Source organism: Protopterus annectens, chromosome 11.part0, assembly GCF_019279795.1.
Source record: "Protopterus annectens isolate FY-2018-M chromosome 11.part0, PAN1.0, whole genome shotgun sequence".
NCBI lineage: Eukaryota > Metazoa > Chordata > Ceratodontiformes > Protopteridae > Protopterus > Protopterus annectens.
In genome coordinates, this window is record NC_056745.1 from 1,119,978,302 (window position 1) to 1,119,997,785 (window position 19,484).

The 19,484-nt window shown below is 45.8% G+C and overlaps 1 protein-coding gene across 1 annotated transcript in view; it reads left to right on the forward strand.

Moving 5' to 3' along the window:
* Positions 1-19,484, forward strand: part of KDM5A (lysine demethylase 5A) — a 2,605,143-nt gene that overhangs the window by 768,079 nt on the left and 1,817,580 nt on the right. Inside the window, exon 11 of the mRNA XM_044088480.1 lies at positions 17,757-17,938. Within this exon, the coding sequence (XP_043944415.1) occupies positions 17,757-17,938 (182 nt within the window). The remainder of the gene's footprint in view (positions 1-17,756; positions 17,939-19,484) is intronic.

A 19,484-nucleotide genomic window follows, 5' to 3' on the forward strand; every position in this document is an offset into this window, starting at 1 on the left:
TGCAGCAGGATTTGTTAACTGAGAAGCTAATGGTTTATCTTTAAATATTGTTTACTTGAAATGCTAACCAAGACCAAAGATAACTTCCTTCATGGAATTTGACAATATACCTGGCTGCCTAATTTAAGTGTTAAACATGTCCTAACATACACAGTCATTAACCTGTTTTAAGCTAAGTTTAGCTACTGATTTTGTCGTCATTGAATGTCACACAGTCATGATGCCTGTGTATAAGGGTGGCCTAGCAGCCAACCTAGGTAATTACAGACCTATCAGACTTATGAGCCTAATCCTCAAAGCCATGGAACATATTATAACTTACACTATGAAATGTTATATCAAGAATCTTATTTATCTTGACCCAAACATTGAGGCTTCTTCAAGGGTAGATCCTGTTTACTGAATCTAGTAAAGGCTTATAGAGCCTTTAGACAGTGGCCATGCAGTACCTACAGCAAAGCTTGAACTGGCCAAGGCCTTCAACATCATTCCCTATACTGGCATTATAAAGAAGCAAAATGCATTAAACATTGACCCTTATGTGGTAAGGCGGATAGCAGACTTGCTGAAAGACAGAACCCATACAGTGCAAGTTGTAGGCTCCCTCGCCATAATTTAAGAATGTAACCAGCACTGCCCCTTAGGGCTCAGCTATGGGACCTCTGCTTTTTTTGCCTTTACATTTTAGATCACCAAACAGAGAACCAAGACCACTGGATAACAAAGTTTACAGACAACTGCAAATTGGGGGTTGTTATGTCACCTTCTGACACCCAAACCCTTCAACATGAACTTTTCCTAGTAAACTGTTGGTGTACTAAAAATCGGTTCAATCTAAATGGTAAAATGTGTAGTATCATCACTTTTGGTGGAAGACCCCCCCCCCCCCCCACCATACTGTATATACAACAAATCACTGCAAAATGAAAATGTAGTCAGGACTTGCTACCTTTTATTGATAGTTCTGTTGTTTTTAAGTGCTTGTGAAAGTGGTTGTAAGGAAATCCTTTTATTTAATATAGCTAATTGTATAAGGAATATCTTCAAGGTCTAAAGAGTTAATAACCCAGTTATACTCAGCATTGATCATACCATTTACTGAGAACAGTGCCCTCTTCAGGATGCGTCTTACTAAACAAATCAAATTATTAGAAAGACCCCAAAGGTGCCTACCCAAAAGATCACAGGCCTAAAGTCCATGAGCTATCTGGAGAAGCTGGAAGCTCTGCCCCTTTATCTGGTGTAGTATAGACTTTTCATGGGAGATATCTGCCTCAGTTACTGTGCTGCTATAGACACTGTTGTCCTGGACTGCCTGTATCTCCACAAGTCCAATGGCTACACTAGTACTAGAACCAATTACCTAATTCTTCACCAGCAGATGAAAATAATATAGTAGAGGAACAGGATTATAAACCTGTGCCTCCCAAACCCCAAGAGTAAATGTCCACTGCATGTTAAGCAGTGCAGCACTTTATTTTCCTTAAAACATAACTTAGATTACTAGGTAGATATTCACATATTTACTCCTGGATTGGCTGACATGGCCTTCCTGGAGAAAGGAAGGTGCTGCCTGTGAATGAGTACTGGCAAGGTGTAAGTAGTCATAAAACACAATTAATGTCTTTGAAATCTATGAATTGTGTTATGTGTGGGTTAATATTGTGATTGTGGAAGCAGGAGGTGTGTGTAGGAATAAGGGGACACTGGAATGCGAAATGAAGGAGCTCAAGAAGAGGAGCTGGAATTGGGGGTTGTAGGTTGGTTGGGAAGGAAAAAGGATAGGAAGTTAAGAAGAGTAGCATTTGAGCTGAGATAGTGAGTGGAGAAGAAAGTAGGGTGAGGTGCTGAGTGGGTAGTGGTGTAGGCTGGAGGCTGGGACAAAAGTGGAGGCAAGAAACACAGTCCATCATACTGTATAGTACAATAGATAATGACAGAAGTGAATCTCTTTGTGGGGGGGGGCAGAAGGGAATGGTGTACTCACTTTGACGATCGAACAGAGAAGGAGTAGGAATCATGAGGAGAGAAATGGAGCAGAATGTGAAGGATGAGCAGAATGGACACTGAGGCCTAGTAAGAGAGCAGGAGGGATGTTTAAGTGGTCAGGTACAGTACAGCACAGGGAAGGGATGGGTAAAGGGTCAGATAATAGCATAGGATGAGACACAGCCAACATGGCCAGGAAAAGCCTGGAGGTGGTGCAAGTAGAGAGACAGGGGACATTGGCCAAGAAGTGAAGGTACAGAGGAGAGTCATTTTAGGGGCTTAGAAAAGAGATTTAGTGACTGGTATCCCCATCACCAAGAGACATATAAGGTTACAATGGAACCAGTCATAGGGTATTAAGTTTGTAGGGTACATGAGAAGGTAACCAAGGTGGTCACCAATGGAAAATGATAGACACTAATTATGGTGCATAAGAACCAGTGGGGTGTCAGAAGAAATTATTGATATGATGGCAAGCAGTCTCAAGGAAGTGACATAGAGCTGCTAGGCCAGTACAGTATTCTTAGATGTGGTAACTGTTCAAGTAACCAGCAGTCTGAGGAAAGATATGATAAGGGAGAGTAATGAGTGGTTTTGTCAGTGGATAAGAGAGACAGATTTGTGAGAATTGTAGGGAGACGGGGAGATCTACCAGAGAGAGAGAGACTGGTTCTTTATCAAGCACAGGCTTTCTCCTAGCCCAGAATGACAGCAGTGTTTATAGTGTATTAGAAGTTTGTGTCTCCTTATCTGTACCTTTAAACCAAGGGGGAAAGGTAGAGGAATGCCACAGAAGTACTCTGGTAGTAGACAAGGAAGAAAATATGCAGAACATAATAGAGGATCAGGCAATCTGCTGTGGACTCTGACTTGGTAGTGTGCAGTGCAAGCAGTCTGGGTAAGAAGATGGGGAGCTACAGGTTGTGATGCAGGAAATAAGGTGACCATTGCTATGTCACAGAAACATGGAGTAGTAACAGGAGGCGATAGGACGTGAATATACCAAAGTATATTATTTGGGAATTAAGGAGACTGGAGAGCTGAGGAGTTTAGCATTCTGCATGTGGAATGGTATCCAAGGTGAGGTCGGAGAAGAGGAAGAACACCTTCTCATCAAGGTTAGGGTGGCTGGCAGTGTTCAGAATATGGAGTTGAGTTAATGTCGAGCTAGAAAGGATGGAGTGCTAGGGTATTAATGTGTATTGGCCCCTAGTTGGGTAATAGAGGAGGGATGACCAACTTGGAGAGAGACCTTGTCATCACAATAAACAAAACATGCTGGAGGGATAGGTTCCTGTCCCAGAGACTCCCCAGACTCTGGAATAGATTGCCCATACATGTCAAGCAGAGTGCCTCTTTGGACCTCTTCAAGAGGAACCTTGACGATTGGATGGGAGAAAATAAATTCACCCCAGGGATCACGTCAGTCGCCCTGCTAGACAGGGGTCCAGGAAAGTAAATAATGTGGGAAGAAATAGCCAGGGAATTGTTATGGCTAGGCTTGTATAGGCCCTAGGGCTGATAGCCTAGTACCAACCTATGAACCTATGAACCATAATGGTATGGAGTAAAGGAAGAAGCAGGTTTCTGGCTGGGGGGATATGAATCTTTCAAGAGCAAACTAACAGATTCCAAATTTCCTGGCAGAGACATAAGGGACTTATTGAGGTCTTACCCCTTTAGATCTTCATTCAGCTAATATGGTAATGTAGAAAATGGATAAAATGCTCAGTGTTTTCCTAACCAAGACAATAAGGGGCCTTAGATGGACTGATGAAGGTACTGTTAGCCAGGAATAAGCATGCCACTGTCTGCTTTAGAGTATGGGTGAAGGACAAAAAGGTGAGTTGAGGGGCTTTGATGTGAATTGTGGGAACTGGTCATGAAATGAGTACTTAAGGCTGTTGACAAGATTTTGAGGAGGAGAGAAAAAAAGAAGATAAGGCCAGTGTGGTGTTACATGATTGTTAGGTTAACAATTAGAACAGGAGGGATGGCATGTAAAAGGTGAAATGGAGAAAATGGGTAAGCTGAAGAGACAGTGTCAGTAGGTAAGAAGAATGGTGATAAAGGAAGTGAGATCAACCAGAGTATACTTTTAAAGGGAGTTGGCAGAAGAGGTCAAAAGCTGTTTCAGGTGCCTTATTAGAATGAGAACTTCAGTAACAGATCTTGTCCAGGTTGTGTAAAGATTGAAAGGAGATTGTGAGATATGAGGAACGAGCAGAATATTGAATGCTTTGATGGAAGGGAAGTTCATGGAAGACTGGGAAGATTAGTGTTGGATGCTTTGCATCTGTCTTCATGAAGGAAAAGAGGAACAGAGCACCTTGCCTAGACAAGTATAGTGCACAATGAGTTCACCAATTCAGGGGACATAAGATAGAGGAGGAACAGTCTGTGGGGCAGTAATTAGCTCAGACTTATGGCCAGAATGAGTTGTCTTTTAAACCTAATCCAGTACCATTTAATGGCTGATTTACAGGAAATTTGACATTTGAAAACTTGTTGACATTGTCCACTTGAACTTCACAAGGCCTTCAACTCCATTCTGACAGATGGCTGCCAGGAAGACTGCAGGGGTGTGGACATGGCCGAGACCAAGTGACTGTGTTGTGACATGTTTAGAGGATAAGGCAAAGTGAGATATGGTAAGACTGTTATTCAGGAATGAAGGAATTGGCCAGTGTAATACTGCCATGATTGTTTGCTGTAGTGGTCCTGGATCTAGCAGTATTCACTTTTTTTCATTCCAGACTTATTTGAAGAAATATAGAACAGAATTAGCTTCTTTTCATATGACACTACAACATTAAACAGCATGGGGAATGTACTAAGGAAAGAGTGGGAAAGAATGACTAGGCAGAATTATGGCAATTGGCATTTTACAAGCAGATCCGAAATACTGTGCTTGACCAACAATTACAGTGGTGTTACTTGTCAGGTAAGTGGAGTGGACTGATGAATTAGCTCAGGAAAATGGCACCGAGGAGTATATTGCATCTACATTGGACCACCAGAAGAAGAATGAGAGGGTGGTAAGAATGGTAGTAGCAATGAACAAAATACTCTGTATCGTTAGGGGGGTAATCTTTCTTACTGACTTTACTGGATCCTGGGCAGGATTTCAGTACTTTGTGCAGTACTGGAGGATATGCATTGAGAGGGACATTTTGCTACTGGAAGTAGGCCAGCAAAAGGCTTCCAGAATTGTTTATGTAGATGAGAAATTATGTGATCAGAGATTAGAAGAGAGGGAATTATTTTCACTAGTGACCAAAAGACATTGGGGAGGCACATGATGCAAGTTCACAAGGTCATGTAAGAGATGTATGAAGGGGTTGCCTTGAAAAAGAAAGCGTATGAAAAGAGGACAGATGCAGCAAATTATTTGAAAGAACTGCTTCCCTTTATCTATGAAGGTACTTTTTCACAGAGAGGGTTGTAGATACTTGGAGTGTATTACCTGTGTAGATGAAGAAGATGGAATCCATAGTAGCATTAAAGGCAGCTTGGGACAAGTGGAGCAAGTGTGGAGGGGTGAGGAGGAGAGATATGGGCAGTATTATGTTAAATGTACTAAAAGAGCAGGTTAGATAGGCTTAATATAACCTAATGTAATGTAATGTAAAGGGTTCAGATGCTAGGAGCTTTGTTTTTTTCCCACAAAAAGATTATTGATTATGGCTGCCTTATTGAAGTAACAAATTTGTAGGACAGCCACAGGACAATTACAAATGGTTGCTTTAGAATTTGTAAAATGCAGCGTAGTAATATGTTTTGTGTAAATGGCATGATGTTCTTCGTGTTTTACTGTTGCAGTCATCACATTTGGGTTATCTGCTTGCAGTAGCCCTCGGTCGGCCTGATTACCAAAGTCTTGGGTCCTGCGTAGGTTGCTGTCTCATCTTCCATGACGTCAGGTAGTCAGGGTTATAAAGCATGCAGCCGACACCATTACATCAGTCTTTCTTGCCTTGCGGTGCCTGAAGCAGTTCGCAAGTGCTGGTTGGCCGACTCCTGACATTTTCATTTTCGAGTTTCAGAACTGAATTCTTCAACTAAAACTAAGTACCCCATTGGGGAAACATTTTCTTGCTCTAAACCGATGTCAGTAAAAGTCAGTAATTGTATTTCTTGTGGAAAGCAAACGCCTCATAAAGATTTTCATTGGTACTGTATTCCTTGCTTAGGCCCAGACCACGACGTATCTCACTGTGAGTTTTGTGCCTCATTTAAACAACGAACTATTCGTCGTCAGTATATTTATGCTTCTAATTATTTTGGTACTTGGTTCAATTACCCCGATATGTCTTCGGAAAGCCACCTGACTACCGACATTCCGAAAATACGCAAAGGTAAAGACAGAGACGGGTCGCCTAGGTTCAAAGCTGCCGATGACGCTTCTCCTAAGCTAGTCGCCAGTTTGCCGGTACTCAGTGAGGCGCTTTCGCAGCCCCTGATACCCGCTACTTCAGATTCGCAGGCCTCTACTGAGACCCATTTGGAGTCAGGTATGCCGCGAGATGCTTCAACTATGGAACCTGCGGATGTCTCTACCTTGGATGGGTCTGGAGCCGCTGTGCAGGCACCGACCTCTAAGGGTGTATTCAGGCCTACTGACTTGCATATTTAACCAACGCCATCTTCTTCTTCATGGCCTAAAACTCGAACCATGCCTAGAAAACCGACGCCCAGACCGCATGGTCAGGCCTCTATGTCTAAAAAACAAATGATAAGAATGGCTGAAGACCTTATTACTTTAATCAGGGGAAGCCAACCTTCCCCCTCTAAGAGACCTAGGACTGAATTTGCTTATGATACTTCTGACCAGGATTCTGAAATTTCTGATCTGAAGTAGGAACTTAATTTGTCAGCAACCTGTGGGATACGGATCCGAGCCGGCAACTTCTATTATAGCATAGATCCGAGCTCCTAGCTCCACCCCCTTACCCATAATCCCCTGCCTGCCCTAACTGACCTCAGATCTAGTTTGCCGCTCTTCAAGCAACAGCTAGGTTCAGAGCTCTTAGCGTTTTTGTGAGAGAAAAAGTTTTTTATTTCTTCTTTCTGAGTGACTGATTGTGTGTGTGGTAGGTTTACCCTTACACTATTTTATATCTTATATTTTTAATTTAATTTAAAATATTTCTCCCTCCCCCGCTGGTCGTAGCGTGTGTGTGTGACTGAGTGTTAGGGGCCTAGTGAGTGTGCTTTACTACAGTAATGTCGGAGGCCCCTAAAACCATTTTTTCGAAATGCACCGAGTGTGGTCACAAGCTTTCACCGGCTGATGGCCACACTTGGTGCGTTAGGTGCCTTGGGGTTGAACACCTCTCTTCGGGTTGCTTGATTTGCGTGGCGTTCAGCCCCAGGGCACTCAAAGATCGAAGGTCGAAGCTAGTTCTGGCGGGCCTTCTACCCCCCAGACTCTGCTTCGGCCTCCGGTACTTCTGTGCCCGCTACCCCCCCGGTAGCGGTCACTCCTGCCTCCCTTCCTCCGACCGGGACTCAACCTCCCACTTCGGCTCCGGAGGATAGGGAGGCCAGGAAAGAGAAGCGGCGGGAGAAGCACCTTAAGCGGCGGGCCGAGGACTCCTCATCGGCCCCGCCCGCCAAGAGGGCTTCTCCGTCCAAGTCTTCTCGATCTCCTCCTCCTCGGATCCGATCCCCTTGTTTCTCCCCGGGACCTGAGGAGGAGGTGATCCGGTCCCCATCGAGGTCATCAAGGCGACACTCCAGGTCTGCCTCGGTAGCCTCGTCGAGGTCCACTTTTAGCATGTCTGATGCGGACATGGACCGGATGATGAAGAGATTCATCCAGGCCCAGATGCAGATGGGAGTGCTCTTGCCTCCCCCCCCCCTCTGGGGGGGAGCTCGACCCCTTTTTTCACTCCTGTAGCTCCTTCTCCGACCCGCATTCCGGACTCTGAGCGCTCGGAGCCGAGCCACGTTGGATCCGGGGGTAGGTCGGAGCCGACCGTGCTGGGCACGTCGGCTCCCACTGCTCCCTCGAGTTTGTCGGATCCGACCTCTCGGAGCCGTGGGCCGAGCTTCGGATCCAAGGGATTCGGTGTGCTTTCGGCTCCGTCTCGGTCGGAGCACACTGGTCCTTCGGATCCAACGTTCTCGGCGCCAGGTCCGATCCCCGCTTCGGATCCGAGTGGGAGTCGGATCTCGGATCCCTCAGAGAGTGGCTCCCCCTCGGCTTTCGCTGCGGTGGAGAGGGCACTGTCGAGTGCTTCCAGGCCTCCGGTCCTGGCTTTGGCTCCCTCCCGCATTCCTTCTCATCTGGTCCTGGCTCCCCTTATCCGGCCCTCGGGGCAGCCTGCCTCAGTGCCTTTAGGAGTTCCAGTGGAACAGGATACAGCCCATGAGGACTCCTCGGACAGCCCCCCCGAGGAGATTCCTCACAAGGCAAAGTGCAAAAGGAGGCACATGGACTCCCCTGAGAGTCTCACCGAAGATACGGACTTCGATGAAGGGAAAGGCTCCCCTAGGTCACCCCCCGAGGATGTCTCCTTTGGAGACATCATGGAAATGCTCAAAATCAGGGGTGGGTGGTCTGCCCCCAAGGCTTCCTCTGACGAGTCCGTATTCCTTGAGGCGTTTGAGGCAGGACCATCTACCTCTTGAGTGTCCCCTACACCCGACCCCCTGGTGGATCTCATATCCTCTAGGGCTTGGAAGGAACCGGACACCGTAGAGCCGATCCCCAAGTGTCCAGACAAAATTTTGAGCCCCCCTGCAGAGAGATCACATTGGAGCAGAGTTCCCTCTGTGGATGCCATGTTGGTGGCTGGAGCCACCAAGAAAGAGTTGGCTCAGGAGAGCCCCATGGTTCATCCTCCAAGCAAGGAGTCTCGCACGATGGACCGTCTTGGGAAGCGGGCCTTTAGTTCAGCGACCTTCTCTATGAGGGCCTTGAACTACATGGCACACGTTATTCGGATGCAGCGGGATCTAATTAAGGAATACGCTGCTTCCCCCCAGGATCCATGTTGGAGGGAGACAAGGATCTGTACTCTTCCCCGAATGGCCACCCTCCGCTCTATCTCTAACACCTCTATGCGGCTGTTGTCTCATGCTACGGAGGGAGCCGCTAGAGCAGGCGGAGTCGGGCTTGTCATGAGGAGACAGGCCTGGCTCCATCACTGTGACTTCTCTGAACCCTTTAAGGCATCATTCGCGAATGCCCCTTTTGATGGTTCTGCACTGTTCGGCAAAACCGTTCGCAATACTCTTGTCCAGAGCGAGAAAGACGGGAAGACCTTGTCTGCCATCGGAGTCCGCTTCTCTGCGCCACAGAGGTCCTTTTCCAAGAACCAAAAGGGTCAGAAGAAGATGTGGTTCCGAAAATCGCATCAATCCCAGTCTGCTCAGGACAACCAGTCATCTCGTGGCAGAGGAGGACAGGGAGAACGCCGCCCCAGAGGCAGAGGGGGTCCTAGGAATTTTGGGTCCAGAGAACCGTTCTCTGAGAGGCCCTCGCAGAACCCCTGAGGGGTTTCCCGACTGCTCCACTCTGGAGGCAGTCGGGGGGGGGGGTTTTGAGGCACCTGGCAAAATGGGAGTCCATAACAACGGATCGCTGGGTGCTTCGTATTATATCCGGAGGTTACCAAATTCCCTTCATAGTAAACCCCAGAATCAGAAGCCTTCCCGACATCCCACCCAGTCAAAGGAAGGCGGCTGCTGCAGAAATTCAGCAGCTTCTACAAAAAAGAGCCATCCAGCCCGTCCCCCCAGATCAAGTCGGATCAGGGTTTTACTCCAGGTTCTTTCTGGTGCCAAAAAAGACGGGGGACTTGAGGTCCATCCTCGACCTCTCTCTCCTAAACCTGGCGGTACCCAAAGAAAAGTTCCGAATGGTCACGTTGCAATCCGTCCTCCCCTTATTGCGGGAGGACGACTGGATGTGCTCTATAGACCTCAAGGATGCGTACTATCACATTCTAGTGGACAGGCGTTCCAGGAGGTTCCTCCGCTTCCGGCTGGGAGCCAGTCACTTTCAATTCAGGGTCCTCCCCTTCGGTCTCACCTCAGCCCCCAGGGTGTTCACCAAGGTTCTAGTGGTAATAGCGGCCCACCTGAGAGTCCAGGGAATTCAGGTCTTTCCATACCTGGACGACTGGCTCCTCACAGCCCCAACAAGGCATCTACTTTGTTCATGCAGGGACTATTTTCTCGGTCTGGCTCCACTATTAGGATTAACCATCAACATGACCAAATCCTCTCTCATCCCTACACAGATGCTGGATTTTATAGGGGCGAGACTGGATTCCAGACAGATGCTTGCGTTCTTGACTCCAGATCTGCTTCAGAACCTGATGTTGCACGTGCAAGCCATTCTTCAACTGCAAACTCCTTCGGCGGAATTGATCCTGAGGGCCCTAGGATCTATGGCGGCTGCAATCCCTCTGCTGCCATTGGCCCGGTTGAACATGAGGTTCTGCAGTGTGCAGTGGACCCGCCAGGTACAATGGTCCCTGTCTCGCAACCCCCTGTCTCACCCCATTTCCTTAAGCAAGGTTTGCAGAAAATCGCTCCTGTGGTGGCTCCAGTCTCCCAACCTCCACACGGGACGTCCCTTCTCACTACCTCCGCCAGTCGACACAGTGACCACGGATGCTTCTCGCCTGGGGTGGGGGTGGGGGGCATTTTTCAGGCAGGACAGTCCAAGGCACATGGAATGACGTAGAGACCTCTTTGCATATCAACGTCCTAGAGATGAGGGCGGTGCTTTTGACGTTGCAGGCACTATACAACTCTCATCCGGTAGGGACAATTGCGGTACAGACAGACAACATGTCAGTAGTCTGGTACATCAACAAACAGGGGGGAACCAGGTCTTACCCCCTTTGCCGCTAGGCCATGAGAGTGTGGGAATGGTCGATTTCCACCAACCGCTTTCTCATAGCAAAGCACATTCCGGGATGGTCCAACATTCTAGCGGACAGGCTCAGTCGTACTATCCTGACTCCTTACGAGTGGTCTCTCAACCACCGAGTCACAGAGCAAGTATTTGCCTGATGGGGGCGACCTTGTTGCGATCTTTTTGCCTCTCCTTCAAACACGAAATGCAACGATTACTTCGCTCTGATCCCCCCTCAGGGGGAGTCCCCGAGAGACTCTCTAGTTCATGCTTGGCCTCCCGGTCTGCTTTATGCTTACCCTCCCCTTCCCCTGATGTTGAAATTATTACAGAAAGCCAGGCAGCTGGGGAGCAAAATGATCCTCATTGCCCCATTCAGGCCTCGTTAGACGTGGTTCCCTTACCTATGGTCTCACCTAATGTATCCACCATGGATTCTGGATCCCATTCTGGATCTCATCTCTCATCCTCTCGGTCTTCCGACTTCGAACCTGGTCAACCTCAAGCTGATGGCTTGGTTGCTCCAGTTCCACTCCTCATAAGGACTCCCGGGATCTCATCACCAGTCAAAGCCATTCTTGTAGCAGCTCACAAGCCTTCCACCTGGAAGTTTTATCGGAGTAAGTGGAAACGCTTCACCATTTGGGCAGAACACCGTCGTTTAGACCCTTTTACAGCCCCAATATCGTCAATTCTAGATTTTCTAACCTCTCTCTTTCACCAGGGGGCTAGTTCTTCCACAGTCAAGGTACAACTGGCAGCAATCTCATACTACCATGTGGGGCAAGAGTCTGGCCCTCTTATCACTTCCAAACTGTGTAAGACCTTCCTCAAGGGTACCTTCCTCCTTAGGCCTCCAGTTAAAGAGGTGATACCTCCATGGGATTTATCCTTAGTCTTGCAGGCCTTGACTGGTCCCCCATTTGAACCAGCGGCCACGGTTGATCTCAAATTTCTCTCTTGGAAGACAGCCTTTTTGGTGGCCATAACTTCAGCCAAAAGAGTATCGGAATTGCAAGCTCTTTGTGTCAAACCACCATATCTGTTTTTTCACCCGGATAGGGTCTACCTCAGGATCAATCCGTCCTTTCTACCCAAGATATCTTCAGAAGCGAACATCAATCAATCCATCAATCTCCCAGTGTTTTTCCCCAACTTTCATAACAAAGGAGCGTACAAGCTACATTCCTTGGATGTACACAGACAACTACGTTTTTATATCCATAGAACTGCTGATCATAGGCAATCCGATCAGTTGTTTATCTCCTTTGCCAAAAGTAATTTCGGAAAGTCAGTTTCTAAAGTTTCTCTCTCTCGATGGATCTCGAGTTGTATTCTTTTAGCATATCAGAGCTCGGGGAGGCCTGCACCTCAAGGAGTCCATGCACATTCTACTAGGGCCGTTGCCACTTCTGCGGCCTTTCAAGCTAGGGTTCCACTGGATGACATTTGTTCCGCAGCCACTTGGGCTTCATCTCACACCTTTATCAGCCATTATAAAATAGATGTTGTTTCCCGAGGTAGAGCGCCCTTTGGCTCTGCGGTGCTCCGGAATATCCTTCCATGAAGGCCACCCAAGACTTAGGTAGCTGGGGACTCTGTCCCACAGGTTGCTGACAAATGAAGTTCCTACTTCAGATTAAGAAGTTATGTACTCACCATAACGTTCCATCTGAGTAGGTATCTTCATTTGTCTGCAACCATCCCCCCCCTCCTTCCCCCTGACCGATATGATCGTTCTTGTGTTATTAGCATATGTTCCCATTGGGACACCTTTTATCTGCTGTGCTATGGGGCAAACTTGATCTGAGGTCAGTTAGGGCAGGCAGGGGATTATGGGTAAGGGGGAGGAGCTAGGAGCTCGGATCTATGCTATGATAGAAGTTGCCGGCTCGGATCCGAGATCGGATCCGTATCCCACAGGTTGCAGACAGATGAAGATACCTACTCAGATGGAACGTTATGGTGAGTACATAACTTCTTATTTCCTCTGATGACCAGGATTTACCCTTGTCTACCTATGAGGATTCTGATGCAGAGTATTCCATTCCCTCTGCTTCCCTTCCAGAGGATTTCTCTTTTTTGAAATCTTGCATACTCTTAGGGAGCATTTACGCTGAGAAAGCCAGGATTACTCTGATTCCAAAAAGAGGCTTAGGGATTTCTTACTCCTGCCCCAACACAGACCTTCAGCTATCCCTCCTGTATTAGATATTGTTGATGATACCTTTTTGGAATCTAGCTTGGCCCCTGACTCTTTACCTCCTGCTCCCAGAAAACCTGATAGATATTACAGGGTTCCTGGCTCTCACAAGTTCCTTTTTAAAAATCCTACTGCAGATCCTGAGACCATTTCACAGGGACCCAAGGGCATTAAGGCTACTACTGCCAAAATTCCTACCCCCTCTGATGGAGATTCCAGGGCGCTGGATAGATGGGGTAAGAAGGTATACACTTCTGCAACCTTGGTCATAGGGCCTTAAACTGCCAGTTTCATATGTTAAAGTATCAGCAGCATATTACTGGATTGCTTAAAGAGAAAATTATGTTGATTCCTGACTGTGCTGAATATAAGAATTTACAGGACTTAATACATTCTACTGAACAGGTTGGAAAACATACTTTGCAATGTGGTTTTGATTCACTAGAGGCATCTTGCAGGGCTGCTGTCACTGGGTCTGTACTTAGAAGGCATGCTTGGCTTAAGGAGCAGTCTTTGCCAGATCATGTTATAGCTAAATTGCTGGATGCTCCCTTAAATCAGGACCGCCTGTTTGGCAACAAAGTAGAAGAAGTTCTTAAAAAGATGGAGGAAAAAGCTAAATCTATGCAAACTGTTAAAGATTTCCTACAAGTACAGCCTCCAAGATTCAGTAGGCATTGGCCCTCTAAAAATTGGTCCTTTCCTGTCTCTTCCAGGCCTTCTCAGTCCAAACCCAGAACCAGCAGAACACCCAGGCTTCAGTCTCAGGGTACGCACAGGACTAAGCAGTGGGTGGGGCTCCCACTTCCAAATCAGGGAGTAGTAAGACTTCCCCCTATGGTAAGCTGTCTCAATGACTTAACTTTAAAACTTCCAAGCACTTCTCAACTGAATACTCCTTTAGGGAGAAAGATTGTGCTGCAGGCAAAAAACTGGGAACTCATTACCCAGGACAAATGGGTTTTAAATATAGTTTCCCAAAGATACAGATTTCACTTCCACACGTTACCAACCCCGAACGGTTGGCCAGATCTACCCCCAAATCAGTGGGCAGAGGCTCAAAGGCAAGTACTCTCTCTCTTAAGCATAAAGGCTATTCAGACTGTACCAGAAGAGGAAAAGGGACAAGGTTTTTACTCGAGACTTTTCCTGGTACCCAGAAAAGACAATTCATGGCATCCTATCCTGGACCTTTCTATCCTAAACACCTTTTTGGTGATTCCAAAATTCAAGACGCTAACTCTTTACCAGTTGCTTCCTATGCTAGGCAAGGATGCCTGGTTGGCAACACTAGATTTAAAGGAAGCCTACTTGCATATCCCAATCAGGGAATCTTGCAGAAGATACGTACACTTCAAAGCAGGCTACATGCACTATCAGTTCTCTGCACTGCCCTTTGGATTATCTACTGCGCCCAGGGTATTCACAAAGTGCCTAGCTCCAGTCACTCCATTTTGCAGGCAAAGAAATATTCAAATATACCCATACCTGGACGATTGTCTAATTCAGGCAGAAAGCCAGGACATACTTTTGAATCACCTGGCATTTATACAAAAGGTACTAACTTGTCTGGGATACACCATAAACAAAAAGAAATCACATCTTGTACCCCATCAACAAATTATATTCCTGGGAGCAAGCTTGAACACATCTTCCCAGATGGCCTTCCTCATGCCAGAGAAACAAATTCATTTGACAACTTACTTCAAACTAATGGCCACAAAAACCCTGCTATCTGCAAGGCAGATATTGCAAGCCTTTGGGTTCATGGCCTCCTGCATTCTACTAATTCCATATGTAAGACTGCATATGAGGAAACTACAATGGTATCTAAAAAGCCTATGATGTCAACATTCTCAGGATCTGGAAGCAATGATTCATATCATACCTTGCCTTCAGTTAGAGTTCCTTTGGTGGGTAGAGGCCTGCCACCAAAACAAGGGACTACCATTCACTCTACCCCCTGCTGCCCAGACCCTAACAGACTCATCAGACTATGCATGGGGGGCTCACCTGGCAGGGAAGTGCATTCAGGGCAAATGGAACCTAAGTCAAATGCACCTGCATATCAATCAAAAAGAAATGTTAGCTGTACAGAATGGTCTGACAGCCTTCAAGGACCACATTCTTCCAGGACAATTAATTGTAAAGACGGACAACACCACTGTTATGTGGTACATAAACAAGCAGTGGGGGTACCCATTCATACCCCCTCTGCAGACTAGTCATGGCTCTGTGGAACACAGCCTTGAGCTATACCAAGTGCATCTACAGGCTCAATTCCTGCCAGGAAAACTAAATACACTGGCAGACGAACTAAGCAGAAATCTCATGGACCCACACAAGTGGAAACTGGAACCAAAGACTTTCAACATGTTGATAAACAAATGGGGGCTCCCAGATATAGACCTGTTTGCCTTCCCCCAGAACTACCAATTGGACAAATTCTGCACAAAGACTCCCCACAAACAAGCTTGGAAAGTGGATGCTCTGTCCTTCAGCTGGAAAAATCAGTTTATGCCTTTCCTTTTCTGCCTCTCCTCTCCAAAGTACTACTAAAGATCAAACAGGACAAACCAAGGATGATACTGATTGCACCAGACTGGCTACGCCAACACTGGTAACCCTCTTGCTCAGTGTGTCACTGCTGGCTCCATGGCACCTGCCTCAGACCGCTACACTGCTGTCACAGCAGGAGAGCCAGATTCTGCACCCTCACCTTCAAACCCTGAACCTGGCAGCCTGGCTAATTACCTAATCTCTCTGTTACCATCCCTCAGTAAACAAGTGTTGGATGTCATTTTGGAAGCAAGGAGGCCTGGTACTAGAATATCTTATGCTGAAAAATGGAAAAGATTATGTGCCTGGAACCAAACTCAAGGGATGGGCACAGCAGCGCCCAATTTACCTCAGATTCCTCAATACTTAACTGAGATGCTTCACAAGTTCCTTTCTTTTTCCTCCATCAAAATTCATGCCTCAGCCATTTCAGCTCATTACAACACAGAACCACCCCTCTTCTCTCATCCACTGCTCAAGCAGTTCCTCAGAGAGGCCAAAAACTTAAGACCACCCAGGAGAGCCCCAACTCCATCCTGTGACCTTAACTTTGTATTGGAAAAACTCACTTTTCCTCCTTTTGAGCCAGCTGCAAGTGCAGAGTTAAAATTCCTTTCTTGGAAAACAGCCTTCCTTTTAGCAATCATTTCAGCAAGAAGGGTATCTGAATTACAGACCCTTATGGCAGTGGAGCCTTTCATCATCTTTCATGCGGACAGGGTGTCCCTCAGGACCAATCCCTCCTTCATGCCCAAGTTAGTATCCAGTGTGGCTCTTAATCAGTCCATTCATTTGCCAACCTTCTTTCCTAATCCACAGAACAAAGGGGAACGGATACTGCACTCCTTAAATGTGCACAGATGACTTAGATTTTACTTGGGCAGGACTAAACCTCAAAGGAAATCTTAACAACTGCTGGTGGCATTTGCTGCAGGGGCAGAGGGGAAGGCTATTTCAAAGCAAACCATTTCTAAATGGATAGGCCATTGCATTAATTTCTGCTATAAGCACCATGGAAAACCTATCCCACAGGGGATTAGACCACATTCAACCAGGGCTGCATCTACCTCTACAGCCTTTCTCAGAGGTGTCCCTACCAGGGACATCCTAGAAGCTGCTACCTGGAGTTCTGTACATACTTTAACCAAGCATTACCATTTGCCAATTTTCTCTCAATCCAGAGCTGGCTTTGCCACTGCAGTCTTGCAGGGACTTATAGCTGGTCCTAATGCTATCTAATTTCCTCCTCCCATCCTTAGCTTTGGGAATCTACCCAAATGTGATGACTGCAATAGTGAAACACGAAGAACATAGTACAGTTGTGTACACTTACCATAAATGTAGATGTTCAAGTGTATTCACTGTTGCAGTCCTGGTTACCCTCCCTCCAGCCCCCTAACTTCTTTTGATTATACCTCTACTTTCCTTTATGTGTGTGTGTGTGTGTGTGTGTGTGTGTGTGTGTGTGTGTGTGTGTGTGTGTGTGTGTGTGTATATATATATATATATATATATATATATATATATATATATATATATATATATATATCCCATTAGGGGGGCACCTGACATCTGGGGCAAGAAAAACTGATGTAATATCATCAGCTACATGCTTTATATCCCTGACTACCTGACGTCAGGGAAGATGAGATAGCAACCGACGCAGGACCCAAGACTTTGATAATCAGGCCGACTGAGGGCTACTGCAAGCAGATAACCCAAATGTGATGACTGCAACAGTGAATAAACTCTAACATCTATATTTATGGTAAGTGTACACGACTGTACTTTTGTTTTTTACTGCGTACTGATGTGAAGCTGATGATGCTTTATTTTCATCCCTGCATCCTGTTGTCATGCTGCTGGATAAATGGACAGAATTTTGTTTCCAACTGAAAATGTTAAGCAATAAAAAGTTGAATTCCAGTGAACAACCATTTTTGAGGCATTTTTGTAGTTGGCGTACATTGTAAGATGTCAGCAGGTTTCCTGACATCATGTTCTCCAAATTTGTTATGTTTTGTGAACATTATTATGCTGGTTGGTGTGAAAATTTGTTTTGAAATATGTTTCATGTGTCATCAGTGAATGCTACCCCTGTTTGTCATATCTCATTTTCCTGCCTTCTAGGAATATGCTAATTCGGGCTGGAACCTGAACAACCTTCCAGGGCTGGAGCAGTCTGTACTTGCTCATATAAACGCTGATATATCAGGCATGAAAGTCCCATGGCTTTATGTTGGGATGTGTTTTTCTTCCTTCTGTTGGCATATTGAGGACCACTGGAGCTACTCTATCAATTACTTGCACTGGTTAGTACCCACTTCTGTAAAGGCTTGTTGTATTATCAGTACTATTATATTAAATGCACTAAAAGAGCAGGTTAAATGGGCTTAATATAACCTAATGTAATGTAAAGGGTGCACATGCAAGGAGATTTGTTTTTCCACAAAAGGATCTTTGATGATTAAGGAGCTAATGTTTTTCAGGTATCCAACTTAATTCCCTTTCTGTTGACCACCACCTATCCCTGGTCTTTTTGACGGATTATGTGGTCTTACAGTGAATACCTGCTCAGGAAACATGTTATGATTTTTCACTGTTCTTTCTGTGAAGTACTACTCTGAACTTTGCTTTTGTCCAATAAGCATCCCTCTCCACCACCTTTCTCATGGAGCTGCACAGCGGATATAAAAAGTGTACACACCCCTGTTAAAATGCCAGGTTTTTGTGATATAAAAAAAAATGAGACCACAGTGAATCATTTCAAAACTTTTCCCACCTTTAATGTGACATATACCTGTACAATTCAATTGAAAAACAAATCTGTTAGGGAAAACAATATAAAAAATAAAAAACGTACAATAAGCTGGTTGCATAAGTGTGCACACCCTTAAACTAATACTTTGTTGAAGCACCTTTTGATTTAATTACAACATTCAGTCTTCCTAGGTACACACCTGCCATCAGTTAGAGAGACTCTGATTAACCCCAAATAAAGTTCAGTTGTTCTTGTAGGATTTTCATGACATTTACTCAGTTGCCTGCTATAGCAAAAGCCATGGCTCGCAGAGAGCTTACAAAGCATCAAAGGGATCTCATTGTTGAAAGGTATCAGGAGAAGGGTACAAAAACCTTTCCACAGCATTGGATATCCCATGGAACACAGTGAAGACAGTCATCAAAAAGTGGAGAAAATATGGACAACAGTAACTTTACAAAGAACTGGATGTCCCTCCAGAATTGATGAAAAGACAAGATGAAAACTGGCCAAGGAGGCTGCCAAGGGACCTACAGCAACACTGAAGGAGATGCAGGAATTTCTGGCAAGTGCTACATGTGACAACAATCTCCCATATTCTCCATATGTCTAGACTATGGGGTAGGGTTGTAAGACAGAAGCCTTTTCTTACACCGAAAAACATCCAGACCCAGTTAAAATATGCAAAACAATGCATTGTGTCCCAAAAGCATGTGGGAAAATGTGTTATGGTCTGATGAAACCAAGGTTGAACTTTCTGGCCCCAATTCCAAAAGATACATTTGGCACAAAAACAGCACTTTGCATCCCCAAAAGAACACCATCCCCACAGTGAAGCATGGTAGCAGCAGTATCATGCTTTGAGGTTGCTTTTTTTCAGCTGAACTGGGGCTTTAGTCAAGGTGGAGGGAATTATGAACAGTTCCAATTACCAGTCACTTTTGGCCCAAAATCTTCAGGCGTCTGCTAGAAAGCTGAAGATGAAGAGGAATTTCACCTTTCAGCACAACAATGACCACAAGTATACATCCAAATCAACAAGAGAATGACTTCATCAGAAGAAAATTAAAGTTTTGGAATGGCCCAGCCAGAGCCCA